General features: G+C 39.4%; 1 protein-coding gene across 1 annotated transcript in view; it reads left to right on the top strand.

Annotated features, from left to right (window-relative positions):
- CCDC149 (coiled-coil domain containing 149) overlaps positions 1 to 18,340 on the top strand; it is a 52,180-nt gene that overhangs the window by 20,912 nt on the left and 12,928 nt on the right. The window contains exons 4-9 of the mRNA XM_082482981.1: positions 1,578 to 1,685; positions 7,235 to 7,351; positions 8,811 to 8,983; positions 10,487 to 10,559; positions 11,865 to 11,949; positions 13,211 to 13,355. Of these exons, the coding sequence (XP_082339107.1) occupies positions 1,578 to 1,685; positions 7,235 to 7,351; positions 8,811 to 8,983; positions 10,487 to 10,559; positions 11,865 to 11,949; positions 13,211 to 13,355 (701 nt within the window). The remainder of the gene's footprint in view (positions 1 to 1,577; positions 1,686 to 7,234; positions 7,352 to 8,810; positions 8,984 to 10,486; positions 10,560 to 11,864; positions 11,950 to 13,210; positions 13,356 to 18,340) is intronic.

Genomic DNA, 18,340 nt, shown 5'->3' with positions numbered 1-18,340 from the left:
TCATTTATCAGTTGTGCCTTTTGTCTAATTATATGGAAGTTGAAAACTAATATTTTTGGCATCTTTGTATAAATATTGTCAAAGTACTCTGCATTTTGCTGTTCCCACCAGCCAAGATACCAGAACAAGCATAGATTTTTTCACTTTGTCTTGTTTCGGGTTTGTGTGCTGTTCTGGGAGTGTGCATGCACACACAGAATCATAGAATGGCTAGAGTTGGAAGGGACCTTAAAGATCACCTAGTTCCAACCCCCTTGCCATGGGCAGGAACACCTCCCACTAAACCAGGTTGCTCAAAGCCCCATCCAACCTGGCCTTGAACACTTCCTGGGATGGGGCATCCATAACTCCTTCCTCTGGGCAACCTGTTCCAGTGCCTCACCACCCTCAGTGTAAAGAATTTCTTCCTGATACCTAATCTAAATCTACCCTCTTTCAGTTTAAAACTGTTGCCCCTAATCCTATCACTACACTCCCTGACAAAGATACACACACACACCCACCCCCGACTTTCCTGTAGGCCCCCTTTACATACTGGAAGGCTGCTATAAGGTCTCCCCAGAGCCTTCTCTTCTCCAGGCTGAATAAACCCGGCTCTCTCAGCCTGTCTTCATAGGGGAGGTGCTCCAGCCCTCTGATCATCTTTGTGGTCCTCCTCTGGACTCACTCCAGCAGGTTCATGTCCTTCTTATGTTGGCGTCCCCAGAGCTGGATGCAGTACTGCAGGTGGGGTCTCACGAGAGTGGAGTAGAGGAGCAGAATCACCTCCTTTGACCTGCTGGCCACGCTTCTTTTGATGCAGCCCAGGATACGGTTGGCTTTCTGGGCTACAGGCACACAGTGCCGGCTTATGTTGAGGTTGTCATCCAGCAACGCCCCCAAGTCCTTCTTCTCAGGGCTGCTCTCAATCCATTCTCTGCCCATTTGTGCTTGGGATTGCCCTGACCCACATGCAGGACCTTGCACTTGGCCTTGATGAATTTCATGAGGTTTGCACAGGCCCACCTATGAAGCCTGTCCAAGTCCCTCTGGATGTCATCTCTTCCCTCCAGTGTGTCAACCACACCACACAGGTTGGTGTCATCGGCAAACTTGCTGAGGGTGCACTCAATCCCACTGTCCATGTCGTCAACAATGTTGTTAAACAGGACCGGTCTCAGTACTGACCCCTGAGGAACGCTACTAGTCACTGGTCGCCACTTGGACATTGAGCTGTTGACCACAACTCTTTGAGTGCGGCCATCCAGCCAATTCCTTATCCACCAAGTGGCTCATCTGTCAAATCCATGTCTCTCCAATTTAGAGACAATGATGTCATGCGGGACAGTGTCAAATGTCTTGCACAAGTAGAGGTAGATGACATCAGCTCTTCCTTTATCCATGCATTTCCTACTATTAAAGATAAAGGAACCCTTGTGACTTTTTTGTTCTCTCTCTAATGAAGCATGAGAAGTCTGGGTACCAACAACAGTAAAACTAAAGATTGTTGGCAGATAAGAAGTAAGTCTAGGGTTTCTTTTCATCACCGCTTCTCTCCATAGGCACTAATTTCTGACTGATAATTACTCCTTTTCTAGGCAAATCTTGCTCAACTGCTGAGTGAGGCTCAAGATCGAAATAAGCATCTTGGAGAAGAGATTAGAGAGCTTCAACAGAGACTGGGAGAAGTACAAGGGGACAATAAGGTATTATAAACTTTTGTTATCAGTAAATGGCATGGAATGTGGAACTGGGCTGGAGTATTGCATTTACTTCATAGGAAAACAAATAAAACAATGGGTTACAGAGCTTCTAGAATACTTTGATTACATTAAATGCTCAAAACAGTAGAACAAAAGAAGCTTGTACAGGATACCAGTAAGTGCAGCTTATTATACATTTTTGTATGCTGCTTTTGCTCTGTTGTCTAAGTATTTTGCACCTAATCTTGCTTTAAGGATTTCAGACTTTCCTTCTTTTTTTTTTTTCCAAATTTATTTTATTAGTGGTATTTCCTCTTAGAAATAAGTACAGATAAGTATGTCTTCATCATGTGATAATTTTCAATTTTCAATGAAAATGCAAAATTTTAGTAGATGATAAAACCAGGGGAGGCATATTTTTTCCCTTTGAAAATATGGAACAGTTGATCACAAACACATATAGTGAGCTTTGTATTAAGCCCTCATTCCATTACCCTTATATAACCAATTTATTTTATTGCTAAATTTAGCAAGTTATATGGAACATTGCTCAAAATCTGCCATTTGGTATTAATCAAACTCCTGTTGTCTCTGTTAATTGAAATATTTAAACTCAAGCCAAATGCATGTAACATTCACAGCTGGAGCTGTATGCAAAAGTACATTCGGAGATCAAACTAGTGAGAGGTTGAATTTGAGAGTTGAGGTGGTTAACGAAGTAAAAAATGAAACAAATAATGAATGATAACTTCCCTCCCTCATCTACAGTTTTGAAGTTATGTGATTTAAAAATGTGAATAAAAATGATGTGACTTTTAATTATTCAAGTGGGGTTTTTTCTTTCTATTTAATTTCATTTTATTTATTTTATTTTAAATGTAAGTATATTGTGATAATGTAGTTTTATTCATTGTTTAATCACAAAGGATTTCCTTGAAGGTGTGCAGGGAGCTGGGAAGGGGTCGTGAGACCTGAATTTGTAGTATGCATAGCATTCAGTGTAACTTGCTCAAGTCTTCAAAGACCAGCTTTCCCAGTGTTTCTTTTCATTTGAATGTTATTGTTTGAACTATATTACAGTGTAGAAGACAGTGCCTTGCGGTTCTCCAGTACCAATATTATGCCATATAGCCTTTGCCAAGCCAGTCCTGAACAGATAATGAGGGTTTGTAAGTACAAACAGAACACAAAGGTAGTGAAGCTACAACATATTTAAATATCAAGGTTATGTACCTATTCTAATTCCTTATAACAATATGATCCTGGTAACACAGAGGCTACTTATTTGTGCTTGTACCGACTTTGTTTAGATTTGCCTTTGCAGGTTAACTTGATATTAGCTGGTCAGCTTTGACATCTGTATTCTCAGCATGAATTTAAATTCATGATCCTCATAATGAATAAAAATAATACAAAAAGGGTTATTCTGCCCACAGTGCCCCTCTGCAAAAGGTGCAGAATAGTGCATCACTAAATAAAGAGGGGGAGGAAAGAACTGCATCAGACAGGGATTAATTTAGACTAGGATTTTGATTTTTGGAATACACTTTTCCTAGTAAATGAGAAACAGAGCTTATTTTAGAGTCAGGTTGCTGGTTTTTGAAGTGCCTAAAAAAGCATTGCCATCTCTCTGAGGGATTTAACGCTCTCCTCCTGTGTCAGCTTTTGCTCCCTCCTAGCTTCAGTGATAAAATTCTAGGCTTCTTCCTGAAGCCATTCTGCTCTGTGCATCAGTTCTCCTGTACTGGCCGCTGGGTTACTTCAGGCAGTGGAGTCCAGATAATGCATGGTATATACAAAAACAAAGAACTATAATAATTTGCTTGTTCTTACATTTTTCTCTTGCATTCTTCTCTCTGCTTTTTCCAAAGTGAGGGAGGGCATCCTGCCCAGCTGGTCTACGTCAACCTCACTTCTGGCAAGAGATGAACAAACAGCTGTTTTTGCAGCAAGTGAAGCTGCTTATGGATGAACAATTCTGCCTGTGTCTGAGCAGGGGTGACTCATGCAGGCTTTGTCGCTGAGTGGCAAAAGCTTTGTAGGGCTAAAAAAGAAAAAACTCTTTAAATATCACACATTAGCTCTATTGATAAAGAAATGTTTTGATGGCTTGACTTGTTTTTCACCACGTTAATGTTTGCTACTAGTAGGATACAGTCACTTGGATTAGCAAGAAGCCCTTAGACTGGTGACATTTTACTTGTTGTTGAAATCATGTTAAGTACATCATCAGGCAATAGCAAATTACTTGCATTTAGTTTAACTGGACTATTTTTTTCCTTTAATTTCAGCTAGAATTCTGTTGGCACAAATAATAAAACTTCTTCAGGCTGTCTCTGGAAGGATTTGTTGCTGCAGTGTGAGAAATACAGTAATAGTGAGACCGCAGCGCTCCAGCAACAGATATCTAAGACTATTTATTTTTATGATTGATCACAATCTCTTATCAGCTCTGACACATGAAAACTATTCTCTGTTTAGGATAGTTATTTGTAAATCTTTTTCCTTCCTAACGTTCTGGCAGCAATGCTTGGAGAACAATTACTGGAACTTAGAAGAGGATAGTTAGGAAATCCAATTCTCCCTTGTAAAAGGGTGAAGATGGAAAGCATAAGAGAAACTGGAGGCTTCTGAAAGAGTAGATGACTCAGTTGCCTTCGCTTGAATTCCTACCCACGCAAAGAAATGGTTTTGTAAGCTGTCTAGGGCAGCGCTAAGCGAGAGGAAGATACATGGAAAACAATGGCTGCAGTATTACTGACAGTTCGTTATTATAAGGCAGACAATCATTCATGCAGCAACAGCGCGAAATGTTAAATGTGGTGTGTATGTTTTGGCAGAACTGGGACTTAAGGTAGCAAATTTGCATAGTTCTGGTCCACTTAAGATTTTGTAGACAACGTGAAGACAGTCGCTGTCAGTGACTGCGGCGAAACATCATGGTTTATGCCTTCCATGAAGAATTTACTGCTCGTACTTGTTTCTATTTTCCTTCTGCATGTTTTATCGATAATCAGGAATGTCCAGCTTTGGCGCAGGCATTGTCTGTGGACTCCTAGCCTGCACAGCAGCTATTGCAGTGAAGCCTGTTTGGGGCATTGTGGGGCTGCTACAGTTGCTACCTTATGTATGATTCTTTTAGCTGACACTGATTAAGAAAAAGCTGTGCTATATAAAATAATGAAGGCTACTGGCTTGCAGCACTAGATTGTTTTGGTTAACAATCTATGGGTTCTTGACTGTTTGTTAAGAGCTATCTCTGGTAAGGTGCTGTTAATTTAAATCCACTCTGCTGTGGATGCTGTTCGCAGCATCCTGAGGGGTAGCATTGACTTATTCTCTAGCTGCAAAATGAAGTTGAGCAGTCCTTTCCTCGGTGATTTCTGAATGACAGAAATAAAAATACAGCAGCCAGAGGGCAGGTGTATAAAGTTTATAACAAAGCACTAATATATGAAATAAACCCTTAACCCTCTGGCATAACACTTTGTATCTCTTTGGGTCACAGCATTTTCAGGGAAGATTTTTATAGCAGGTGGTGCTGCCTCATGAGGCATTCGTGATGCAGAATTAAAGGACTTGGCCTGTTCTGCCCTGTCAACTCTGATTGGCCAACTGTCTGGAAGAAGCACTCTGTCATTTTATGGATTTGTATTTTACTTTATTTTATGTGTGTTTATAATGCTGCTTTTACTGGCTGCATTTGGATTTCTGAAGCATTCTTGCATTCTTTTCATAAGACTCCATGCTCTTTTTTTTGGCCTCAAAATTAGTAGTAAATAAGGAGTTCTCCATTTTTTGGCAGACTGTTTGACCTTGCAAGTAATAATTGCTTGCAGTTGTAATTGCATCTTATGCCTCATCCCCTCCCAGGCTGGAGGAGGGTTGGTCATAGTGCATGAGTCACAGCTCTGATCCAGTTCCCAGCCTGGTGCTGACCGTTACACAGAAGTTCTGCTCTGCTGCACACATTGAAGATGTTGGTAAAGTGTGATTCCCCTCCCCGTTTCCAGTTTTTCTGAACAAAATTGAGTCCTCAGAATGTTATTACATTTGTTTCTTGCTACCTTTCTCACTAGTGAGAGATTTGAGAAATTGAATTAATCTAACTGAATTAAACCACGTTACCGTGCCTTTTGTTCATCAGCCTTTTAGCATTAAAAAAAAAAGAAACGGTCTCATTGCTATGAAGCCATTCTGGGATTTGCTAGTTGCCTTTTTGAGTCACTTGTATGGATAAAGAAATTAATAGGAATTATATCTCCTAGGATCCATTCAGCCTTACTAACTGTGCAGTGGTTTGTACTTTCCCTGTGGGGATAGGGAAATGTAGTTTGCCAAAACCAGTTACTTGTGGGGGCACAGCTTCCCCTGAACAAGTGGACTGCTTATCAAAACAAGTTGTACCAGCTTCAGTGACTTGCACTGAATTGGAGCTGAAATAAGTTGGGAGGATGATTTTGGTAGTCTGTCTTGCATCAGCAGGATTTTAATTGGCACATTGCGTCTATGGTGACTGGCATCCCATAAATACCAAAGATAGATTTTAATGTACAATCTTCTACTTCAGAAGATTGATTATATTTTTTTTTCCCTAACTCTGCAATATAATGATGTACATTAATTCCTTGATGCAGTCAAAAATATGGGGAAAGTCAGGCTGCTGGTTATTGTGGTGGGTTTCTCTAGTCTCTGTGGAGCTACTACAAATGAGGCTATGGGGAGGCAACACTTTTGGCTAGTTGTACTCAGTGTAAACAACTGTAAATGCTGAATGCCTTATAGACTGTTATTTTAATACTCTGTGGTTCTTGAAAGATAGCTGCTTTTTTTGCTTTGGATATTGAATATAACTGTGTATTAATTCAAGTTGGAGTGTTTTCAGCAGTCACAAAGCTCATGAGTTCATTAGCTGTTTGAGCATTTTGGTCGAGTCCTTTTGTTGGCCCATTTGTGGTTTGTTTTTTTTTTTTTTAACAAAAATTAACTTTTGTGAGTAGATAATATATAATGCACAAGCATTATTTATTTTATATGTATTAGCAGCTGTTAGTGCAAATTCTGCACTGATGTAGCGCAGTGGTATTTTAAGTGGTATCAGTAAAATGAAGCTGGGCAAGCCACTTAGTGCCTTTTTATTCTTAACTAGGAAGAGTTCTCTGCTGCAGAGAATTTTAAGATTTACATATGAAAATGGTTTTCTGGGAATGCTGTAGTTTTATTCTGACAGGAATTAGTTTCTGTCACTCCTAAAAAACATTGACCATGTGCCTGTATTTACTTGGTCTATCACCATTTGTATACTCTGGTGACTGACTTGTTGCAGGGTGTAATTCAGCTCCTGTTGATGCTTTGAGTGTTTGACTGGAATTTTTCACTGAGAACATGATTGAGCCCTCAGCTCAGAAAATTTCCTCTGGTTTAAATAATACTAGCTGTTTGGCCCAGAAGAGATTAAGTCTATGACAGCTTTACTCTTTGTAATGCAGATGTACTCTGATGCCACAGTCTGTTTTCTCTTGCTTACAGAATCTTTCTTTTTGTAATCACAGCTCCTTCGAATGACAATAGCAAAGCAAAGACTTGGAGATGATGAAGTTGGGGCTCGCCACTTTGCAGCACATGAACGGGAAGACCTTGTTCAACAATTGGAGAAGGCTCGAGAACAAGTAATAACTAAATGGGCATACGCTGCCATGTTTTACAGAGTTAGTGCAGTAGCAAGTAAATGACTGCTTCTATTGTGTTTGGAGGGCTGGTAACTGATTAACATTGTGATTAGCGGTGAAGGTGTTGGGATTTTTACTGAAATAGGTCTTATTGAGCACTAACTTAAACATGCATATGTAGCTGGAGTGAGTTTCCTAATCTCAGGAATTCCTTCTCTAGATTATTGATTCTCTCTCCTTTTTTTATAATGTGCAGCAACAAGTTGTGACAATTGAATATTGTCAATATCAGTGAAAGAGACTCCTTAGTGAAAGCTGTTACAAGTATTCAACACAATATGTGGTGGCTGATGCATCTTCTAAAGATATTCCCTGAATCAAATTTTCTGTAGAAGTGTTGTTAGTCTCCTCTTCCTCCTGCCTCTTAGCTATTTCTTCCCCTCTTCTGAAAAATTCTTGCATCAGACTTCTCCCTACCTCAAGTCCATATTAATACTATGTACCCTGTGGCATTCATTTCATCACACTTTTTCCCTAATACTGATACATAGCTTTCTGGACAATTTGGGGGGTTTGTGTTCTCCGTTGTTCCCACACTGATTCCTACTAACGTCAGTTCCACCCTGAATCAGCCATTCTGTGATCCAGGAGGAGGTGCGGATTTCTTGGTTTTCAGTCTTCGTTACTTTAGCTTACCAGAAAGACTGTTGACTGCACTTGGTCTTCTTCCTATGCGATTCTCTCTGGCATCTGTTCCAAAGCTCGTGCTCTCTCTGTTCATCGCCTTCCCTCTTTTCACATGGTCTTCTGTTGTCCTTCCTGGCTTACCAGTGTTTGCTGAGGTGCCAGTGGAGATTTCTCAACTCATTGCAGACTTTCCTCACACTCTCCATCTCCTTTCCTTGGAAATTTGAAGATCTTTGTCCCTGAATACCTTTCATACTGGACTCCTTCACTCTTTTGCTTAATAGCAAAGCTCACCCTGTCAACTCCATGCTGCTTATTTTGTACTTTTCTCAGTAGTTCTTCCTATTCTGTGGAACTTCATTGCTGAAAGTCCCATAATTAGTATAAATTCCCCCTTACAATTTTTTCCTTATCCTCCAAAGTTGCCAAATTCTTATTCAGTTGAGTTCATTCCTGAAGTCCTAGAAATTATATGCTAAAACCAGCTTAATATGGTTGTAGTAGAATTATAGTATGATTAAGATTTCTTTTGCTGTTATGTTTTAGTTGTTTTCTAGACATTTTGTAAAACACATGTTACCTAACTTCAAATTAATGAAATAATACCAATATAGAGTAAAAATGCTGGGGGTTCTGAGCTTCAGAAAGACTTTTGACAGTCCAAAATCAATCCTGTTCAGACATGCAGTGCTTGTTGCTGTTTTCAGTTTGGGTGCTATGTAATCTTTTGTTTAAACTTCAAAATAGTCATACAGCTCTCCTTTCTTCTCAGATTGAGACTCTCAGATATGATTTTCAGGCTGCACTGGATGAGTTACAGGATGTGAAAGAGGAACGCTCTTTTTACCAAGATAAGTCTGACAGACTAAATCAAGAACTTAATCATGTTTTAGGAGGGCATGAAAACCGTATCATCGATGTAGATGCTCTATGCATGGAGAACAGGTGAGTGCATTGCAAACCTTACTGTTTCCCTAGAACAAGCAATGTATTGCTTTAACAGGAGCATCGGGAAATCTGTCACAACAAAACTTTAAAGTAAATATGTCCAAGAATAAAAGTCAAGAGATTTTGGTAATTTGTTTTGTCTGGGTTTTTTTTTGTACTGTAGCAAACCATCGACTAATACTGAGGAAGTTAGGCTGCAGGAAATTACCAGTGTTTTAGTTGGCTACAGGCATGTCAGTGATATTCCCAAATAGAGCTAAACAAGGAAAAGGAAGAGAAGCACAGGCTTTTTTATTCCCATCACTGTATGGCACCAAATGCGAGAATATTAAAAATCAGTGTCTTCAGAAACTCATAGTGAGCTGTAATAAGCTAATCTAGGATTGGAAACAGGGACTTTGAGTACTCTGAGTTAACAGTTTTGGACATAATTCTCACCACTGGGAGAGGCTGTCAACATGGAGTGATTTGCCAACAAAAGTTGCTGGTGAAATCACCCGTGTAGATGTTCTTGCCACTTCCTTGGGAGAAGAATGTGTTTTATGGTCTCTGATGAGGACAACACAGAGGAGTCACTGACAGAGCCAGAGCAGGTACCTCCCTTAATGTCAACAATTACCTTAAAGTGAAATAGATCTTGTAAGACACTTTCCATTTACAGAGACTTTCGTTTCAGGTAGGAAAGTGTAATACCAAAGGCATTACTGCCTCCCAACAACTCCTTTTTTTTTTTTTTTTTTTTTTTTTTTTCTGTTTTGCATGACCTACAGAGTTCTGTATCAATTTAAGGTCCCTGCTCTCCTGACAGTGATATGATTCTTTTTCTCTAAAATAGTTAAATTGTCACAAACCCTAATACAGCTGTAGTTGCACTACATGAAAGAGGATAATTTATAAACACTTTATACACGAAAAAGGTATTTTCCTATGTAGAAATAGCTGTCTAATCCAAGTGCATAAACTCTATTAGGAAGAACTGTACTGTTTTAGTTAGCTGTATACCATTTTTCAACTAGACTGTTAAATTTTCTACTTTGTGATTGCTAATGAGAAATGCCATGTAAGTGATGGATAATGCAATGCAAAAGTTCTGCATAGATGAGTCTTGTGTTGACATATATACAAATCTTCATGTGTCCATCTCACAGACCTTCAAGTACAGAAGGCATGAGTATGTGCTTCCTGACTATTTCCTTCAGACATAAATATATCCTCTTAGCTTCCCTCCCAAAAAACCTGAGGACCGATATAAAATGGTTGTGCAGCATGCTTGACAAATCTAACAGGAGGGCAGCCTCCTTTTCTGATGCAATTTGTTTCCCTACTTAAAGTTTTATGGGGTCAAGAGCAGTAAGATTTTGTTATTTTATCCCTCACAGAACTGCAGAGGGAAAAGAACTCTCAGTAGTTCAAAGAGAGGACATGCCAAATAGTAAAGAGGAGCGCTTGAGGCAGTATTTGAAGGTAACATGAAGTAACGGATTACATTTCTTTTTTTAGGTATCTTCAAGAGAGATTAAAACAACTTCAAGAGGAAGTCAACCTTCTTAAGTCTAATATTACTAAATATAAGGTAGGATCCTCTCAGTGTATCATCTAATCTATGCTTCGTTTTTCATGGAGGTTATTGTTCATTCTCATGTGCATTTAAAGAACAAAATTGTGTCTTCATAGAAAAATCCACCATTAACATTCTGGCAATATTAGTATGCATACATACAACATGGTCAGTCTTCCTTGTAGGCTTCTTAGTGGACGTAGTACAACAGGATACCCATTAAGAGCATTTCGAAAAATAAAATATAAATAATTTAAATACCATTTTTTAACTTCTGTGGGGGAACCCTTCTCTTGCAAGGATCACCCCACACCTGGTGATCAGCCTTCCACATGGTGTGTGGTGAATGACTGCAGCTGTGTTGCTGTCACAAGCAGGTCTTGTCTTTTCCCTGTGCCCTAATAGCCGCACAATTTCTTCTTGTGTCTTAATGGTTGCTAAGTATTCGTTGTTCTTCCATTCTTGGATTAAGATGTATGCTGTTTTGCATGCAACCTTCAGGACTGAATCCTGAGGGCAAAATATTCCCTGAAGTCAAGCACTCTTGTTTTCTTTTGCAAGTGATTTTGGGGTGTGGGAGGAGAGGGCTGCTTGTCAGGGCATGAGAAGGGTGGTTTTAGCACTGTCAATAGGACTTCTTAACCATTTAGGTCTCTGTGAAGCAGTCACAGCACTAATTGCTTTTATTGCATGAGGAAAGCTCCTCAAAGTACCAAGTTCATTTCAGTGTCTGTTCACACTTATGACTTGGGTCTCTCAGAGTATGAGTTAGTTTATCAGTGGTTTGGTGGGTTTCACAGAACTGTAATTGTTTTGCAAGAGCTGGGCTTCTGTAGCAGAATCATTCTGCTCCTAATTCCTGAAAGTCAGTATTTGCTACTAAAAGGGCTTCTAGAAACTCTGATAGAGGAGTTTGAGCTTTCCCTTTGAAGCCCATCCAAAGAAATGCTGGGGAAAGTCTGATTATTTTTTTTTCCCCAACTGATATTCTCTACAGGATACTGCAGTATCTTCGCTGGCACTCAGGAGATCATTAAAAAATAGACAAGTCTTCAAAATGCATTGGTGGTAGTGGGTAGGAGAGACTACAATAAAGTGATTGCAGTGAGACAGAATAAGTCTTTGTAACATTGCAAAGACTGTTTTGGCTGGAGAATAATACTCTAGGAGAGTCATGCTCCCATAGGTTACTATGGGTGTAAGCTCCAGGCCCTGCAGAGTTGTTCTGAGACCAAAATCCAAAATTCCAGATTCTTTACTCCTAGTGAAAGGATTTGTTGGCTACTGGTTTTCTAAATAAGGTATTTGTTATTTCCTTAGAATGCACTAGAGAGACGGAAAAATTCAAAGGCTCATGGCAGATCCAGTAGCAGTGCTCTGACTGGCGTCCTGTCTGCAAAGCAAGGTATTACATAAATGCAGCATTCTCGTTGAATTCCTCCCATCTTACCTCTTAATTTCAGTAATCCTTTCCTCGCCAACCAAACCAAAATCTTTCTTCTCTTTCTTGTTTATTAAGATGTGCCAATTTTCGTCCTTTTCTCAGTTGACCTGACAATATAAAATTTGCCTCTTGAGTACTGCTTCTCCTTTTATTACTCTTTTGCCATTCATTCTCTCCCCTGTCAGTTTTATCAATTTTATTTTTTTTAAATCTCTAAACTCCTCTGCAACCTTGACCCTGACAAATCACTTCTGTATTCATCTCTTTGCTCTGCTAACAATGGCAATCACAATTCATATTACAATGAAAACTAGACTGGGTGGTAGAGGAGGGGCTCTACGTCAGGTTTTCTGCTACTGTTCTTGGAAGCTTATACATTCAGATGTTTTGCAAGAAATCCTTTTGTCCCATGTTTGCTACCCATTGGTAGCAAAATGGAGTAATCTTTTTTTCCCCCTTCAAAGAAAACGTCAAGATTAGGAAAGAAAGGGGAAGAGAAAATTCTCCCAGCCAAACAGTGTACCTGGCACCCTACTGTTTAGGTGTATGTGTATTCGTACACATGCAAGATCAGTAGTATTTGTCATGGTGGGTTGAAACTCACTTTTCTGTTTTTGACTTCTGTCCTCTTCTCCACGTACTTGCATACATAAATATATATATGTATATAAAAAAAGAGGTAGACCCAGATTCTAGTTACAGGAGTTAATGGTACTAGTGAACTTCCTGATGTGGTTGAGAGGTACAGCCTCTAAACTGCAAAGGAAGAGTTCATGGGTGTCTGTATTTTCACATCAGTCTTAAATAAACTGAAAGATATAATAATTCTAAAAAGTAATGTAAAAGCTTCCTTGTGGGCTTATGTTTTAATGTAAGTGGGAGAGAGATGACTGTGTTTTGCCAATATGTAGGCCTGTCGAAGAGTAAGTTTGTTTCCTTCTGAACGAAAGTAATTTTCCAAAAGCAGAATTAAGTTAACCTAAGATGTGTCTGCCTATACTTGTACTGGCAATTGTTGTGGAATAGTGATCAGCTTAGAAAGCCATCATCTGTATGCCAGATAGAGTTTATATTACTGGTCTTTTGGCTTTGTTTGTTAATCGAAGGAAAAAAATATGTATTTATTTAAGTAATGAGAATAATTTCTTAATGCTAAGTAAATGTTTGTGTTCCATCTCTGTGCATGAGAAGCCAAAACTCATTTGTATTTTTAACATTATAGTCCAAGAGTTGTTGTCAGAGGATCATGGATGTAGTCTACCAGCCACACCACAGTCCATTTCAGACCTCAAATCACTGGCCACTGCATTGCTGGAAACTATCCATGAAAAAAACATGGTCATACAACACCAAAGGCAAACCAACAAGTAGGTAGCATGACTTTTAAGTAAAATAGAACTTACCAAACTACGGAAAAGTCATAGTTTTGGGGGAGTTTCAGGGAAATGGGAAGGAAGGTCCATTGTCACAGAAAAGGACGTGAGAAAATGGGTTCAAGTTATGTCAGACGAGGTTTAGATTGGATATTAGGAAAAATTTTTTCACTGAAAAGGTTATTAAACATTGGAATAGGCTGCCCAGGGAGGTGGTGGATTCACCGTCCCTGGAGGTGTTTAAAAAAAGGGTAGATATGGTACTTGAGGACATGGTTTAGAAATGGTTTTGTCAGGGTAGGTTAATCATTGGACTTGATGATCTTAAAGGTCCCGTCCAACCTCAGTGAGTCTATGATTCTAAAATTCATTGTCATTTTTAACTGGTGGGTTCTTTAGTTTTTGAGATAAGATATGTGTTTAGAGAAAAATTACCTTTTCAAAGTAAAGGCTGGGGTTGACAGAGACCTGTCTACCTCTGCTGTGCATGGATGTGCATGGTTTGCTGCTCAGGTTTAAGACAAACCATAGTAACACAGGGGGGACTTCTAGCAGGTAGTCCGTTGAGAGAGCTAAAGAAGAGCTGCTGGGAAGAAGGACACCCTTGAACTGGAGGAGAAGATATGTGACAATTGGTTGTTAATGTAGCAATTTGCTAATGAACACCGGTGGGCGTAGTAAATGTTCTACCTAGGAAAGGGTCTGAAAAAATTTAGTGTAACAGTTGTCACAGGCTAGCAGCCTATGTGTCATACAAATGATAGCTGTTGCTCCTATGGTTACTTTGCCAAAAGTTGTAGGAGATAAACACAGTTGGATTGCTACTGTATGATTATTTTTTTTTTTTAAATCTGAACTGAACTTTCAAGGAGAATTTGTTTACTTTTAGCTATTCTACTCATCAGTACAATTCTTTGTGTCTTGCACAGCTATCATGGTGGAATATAATAATTTTTGACACATTTTCTGACATTCTGATATTATTGTCCTTATACAGTGTATGAAAATCAGAGCTAGGAAGTGTTCCTTGGTTCTGTGCTCAGTTTTTTTTTTCTTTTTTTTTTGAACACTGAGTCACTACTGGTAATCAGAGGTTATTCAGGCTTCTCAAAAGCACATCAGGACCAGATGCCAGAAACAGGCAGACATCTTTCATGAAAGGAAGGAGTAGCACTGAAGTAAACTGTATTGCACTAGAATAGATAATTCATTTTGAAAATTGATAACTGACACTAGGCAGACTCCATTGCATGATTCTTAGTGATGTGGCAACAGAATTGGAGGAGCAGTTTATAGCCACTCTTAATACTCTTGAGAAATCAAATGTCTAATCAGCTAAAGGGAGACTAAAGCCGTGAAAACGTAGCCCAGATCTAACTGATGGCAGCTTAGTCAATTCATGTCTGTAAGTGTGTCATGTAAGGCAAGAGTAGTTCCTGCACTGAGCAGTGCTAATGAAGGGCTAACACCTGCTTACTCCCTTCTTACTGCTAATGTAACATCCGAAGGAAAACATCCAGAGAACAACTTTTGTTATTCCAGATATAATCAATCTTTGCCTTTTACATCCTGATACTGTTGTTCTGGTTTGCATACTCTTGCCTATAACTATAGCACTTCTTTCTTAATTTTGTATCTCTCTTTGATCACATGCAGTCTCTTGCATCTCTCAAATGTATTGTTGTGATGATGGCTTTACTTTCTGATACCACTGTCTCTGCTTTCAACTATTGAGTATGGGTTTTCTTAAGATAAGCCTTCACAAGGAGATACGGTTCTTTTATCTGCATGCCCAATCAGTCATATATAGCCTTGGGAGTAGAAATTGGATTTGTGCGCAAACTAGTATTCTGTGCCCAGTAGAAGATCAGGTCTTAGAGGGAGGTGACAGTCCACATCTCTCCCAGGTCAGGAGTGTGTTCAGAGCTGTAGTGTTGTATGCTTCAGGAAAAAAAGGAAAGATAAATTTGGGGCAAGTTGAGTGAAGAGCCTCAGCAACACTCCTATGTGGTATGCTCATTCTTTTTGTCACCTTTAGATTTAGTTGGGTTAAAGAAGCTTCTAAGGAGCTAGGAGGAATGAGAACAACTTCTAGTAGAAACACCTAAGACACAAAAGAGTTAAAAGTGAAAAAGGGAAATGTTAGTAGGACATCAGGGAAAAACATCCTGTATTTGAGGTGCATTAGCTAGTTGTTAGGGGTGCTTATTTGCCAGGTAAAAAGTTGCAAGTAAAGGCTGCTGACTTCTGAAAATGGGGAAGAAACTGCCCACCTGTTGGAGAACGTTAGAGGTGAGAGTGAGGTCAGTGCACAGGTAAAACGGACAGGTCCATAAACTGGTACTAGTAGAAGATGCATTCTTTTGTTGAAGACATTTCTCCATTCAAAGTAGGAAGTTGAGAACGATGTGGGGCTAGAGAGAATTGTAAGGACAAAAGGTTTTACATCAATCAGAAGGTAGAAGTCTTTACCTTCACTCTTCTGTCCTCTGTGCCTGGCTTTCCCAGTGCAAAGAGCACGTTTGGAGGACACAGTTAACTCTTTGAGATTGTTGTGAGAAGAAAGTGAGATTTTGAGGTGGTTGTTTCATTCAAGGAAGAAGTTCTGCTTTTGATATTTGATAGTTGATTGACCTATTGGTGATTCCGTTATTAGTAAATGAGACTTTTCAGACCACATGAACTTATTTTCATCCAAACAGTTAACCTACTCAAAAGTCAAATCCTCTTTTTTTGCTTGCAGATTGAGCTATGGCTTTATAAGTTTACAACAGCAGAATGGTAGATTTGTTTTCTGACTTACTGAAGCAATAACAAGACAGTGGATTTGATTTCTTTTACATAGATTAGAATTTGGATGTGCTGTTGAAGTTGACTTTCTGCTGTTATACTGTTGTTAAAAACATCCATTGCAACTTGCTCTTGGAACAGACACACTATTATTATTGCCGCTTTTCTAAATACGTGGCATGATAAAAGGAGCTGTGGGAATATGTGCCTAGGAACAAGTAGGCTAAGTCCAGCCTTTGTTTTTTTAGCGTCACTTTTAAGAAAAAAAAAAGTTGTTTGGGAAGAAAACAGGTCATTTTCCCCACATGATTCATAGCTACTACTGCTAAGTTTAAGTAACATCCTATGTTTTTCCTCACAAGCACATTAGCTTAATTTGAAAAGGCAGTCATAAATGAATTCTGTATGTAGTAATGTCTTTCAAGATTAAATAGTTACATAAATACAAAAATAAACAGTCCTAACCCTGCCTAGCAAGGGGATGAAAATCTTTTTTTCTTCTGCCAGCAACAAACTGTTTATTAGATGTTCTTTTTGGAGCAATTTGTTCCTGAAATTGTCAGCGCCCATGGAAGCCAGATCAGTATAGAAGTTACTCTGCTGCTTAGACACGTTGCACTAATTTTAACATTTCTTGGTCATGACCAAAATTGCAAAAAGGATTGTATCAGTCTTTAACTGAGTAAATGTTTCTATGTGATGTGTAGAACTAGATATGTGACTACGACAGACCCTATTTACAGACATTTGGGTAATTGTATGACGGTAAATGTCTTCTGTAGCAAGAGCTAAATTGAAAGTGAGGTGAGTGGAGCTCAGGTGCTGTAAATGAGCACAGCTCTGTTCAGATTATGGCTATGTCTGTTGGGAAGCATGGGAGAGCCAGAAAGGAGCTTCTAAATTCAGGTGGGAGCATGGCTGCTGTCACATGAACAACAGATTTCTGTAAAACCTTATCCTGGAGGGAGACTTAGACTAACTCCCTTGTTCCTTTAGACAAATGACCAGAGGACAACAGAAATAGCTATCGATAGGCACCTTTGTCCATGACACAGTCTTTCTGTTTCAGTCGAAGAATTTGGTCCACTATGGCTAGAAATAAAAAAATAGATTAGGGAATTTGATTCTACCAACCTGTGGAACCCCTTTAAAAATACCTACTGTTCCAGGCCACCACAACTCAGTCTTCCCAGAGCACGTATGGAGGTAGCAAATTATCTGCAAGTCACAGGGGAAAGGAAGGAAGGGGGTAAACCATGTTTTGTTCAGGATTGCATACACATTTATTTTTCAAAAAATGTTTCCATAAGAACTCACAGAATTATATAGGGTTTATTTCTCCCATACCTGTCTTCAGATAATGTGGTCTAGTTTGGAGCAAACTAGAATCATACTCATCACTGAATGTATTTTGCTTTCTTCCTGAATGAAAGGAGCAGGGTTAAGTATTGTCCTCTCTCTTTGCCAACTATTTTTCAGAGCCGCAGAATGATCCTTCTATATGAGAAGCTGCAACAAACGTTAAAAAATAGCTCAGTACCTCTTCTGAGGATCCAGTAGGAATTATCAGGATATATTTGCTCCAAAACCTTAAGAAATGGTGTGGTACAGCTGATAAATGAATTATAAAATGTAAGAGAAGCAAGAGAAGAGTGACTTTGCTATTGTTATCTGCATGACGAGCAGTAGCAATAACTGCACTTGATGCAGAGGGTTGAGTTCCCTTCTGTGGTATGGCTAGCCAACAGGGAGGGCAGTATCTTTCTCCCTTTTCTGCCAGGGATCCACTGGTGAACTACCTAGGAAAATAATAAGGATTTTGTTTTTTCTTTTCCTGGCAGAAGTGCTAAACTTGTGACCTGTGTGTGGTGACAATCATTAGCCGCATCAACATTATTTTGTTGCCTTTCTGGCTGGGCTAACATGATGTGAAGAAGTCTTGCATCATCTCTGGCTGTTCCCTACCCCTCTAAGCCAGGGGAACTCCAGGTCCTTTGTCTGACCCTTGGTGGGGCTGATGGGAGTGGGCTCCCTGTGTGCAAGGTAGAGCTTCTTGCAAGTTGCTCCGTGCCTTTCTCCCTCACCTGTTTGTACTGCAGAACACAGTTGCTGGATGTCAGGTCATACACTGGGGTATGAAAATAGAGTTATTAAGGCTGAGTCTCTCATACCAGACAGCAGCATTCTGA

This window comes from Vanellus vanellus (genome assembly GCF_965231255.1).
Source record: "Vanellus vanellus genome assembly, chromosome: 4".
Classification (NCBI taxonomy): domain Eukaryota; kingdom Metazoa; phylum Chordata; class Aves; order Charadriiformes; family Charadriidae; genus Vanellus; species Vanellus vanellus.
The sequence above is the reverse complement of the archived record's forward strand: the minus strand, read 5'-3'. Positions and strand labels throughout refer to the sequence as shown.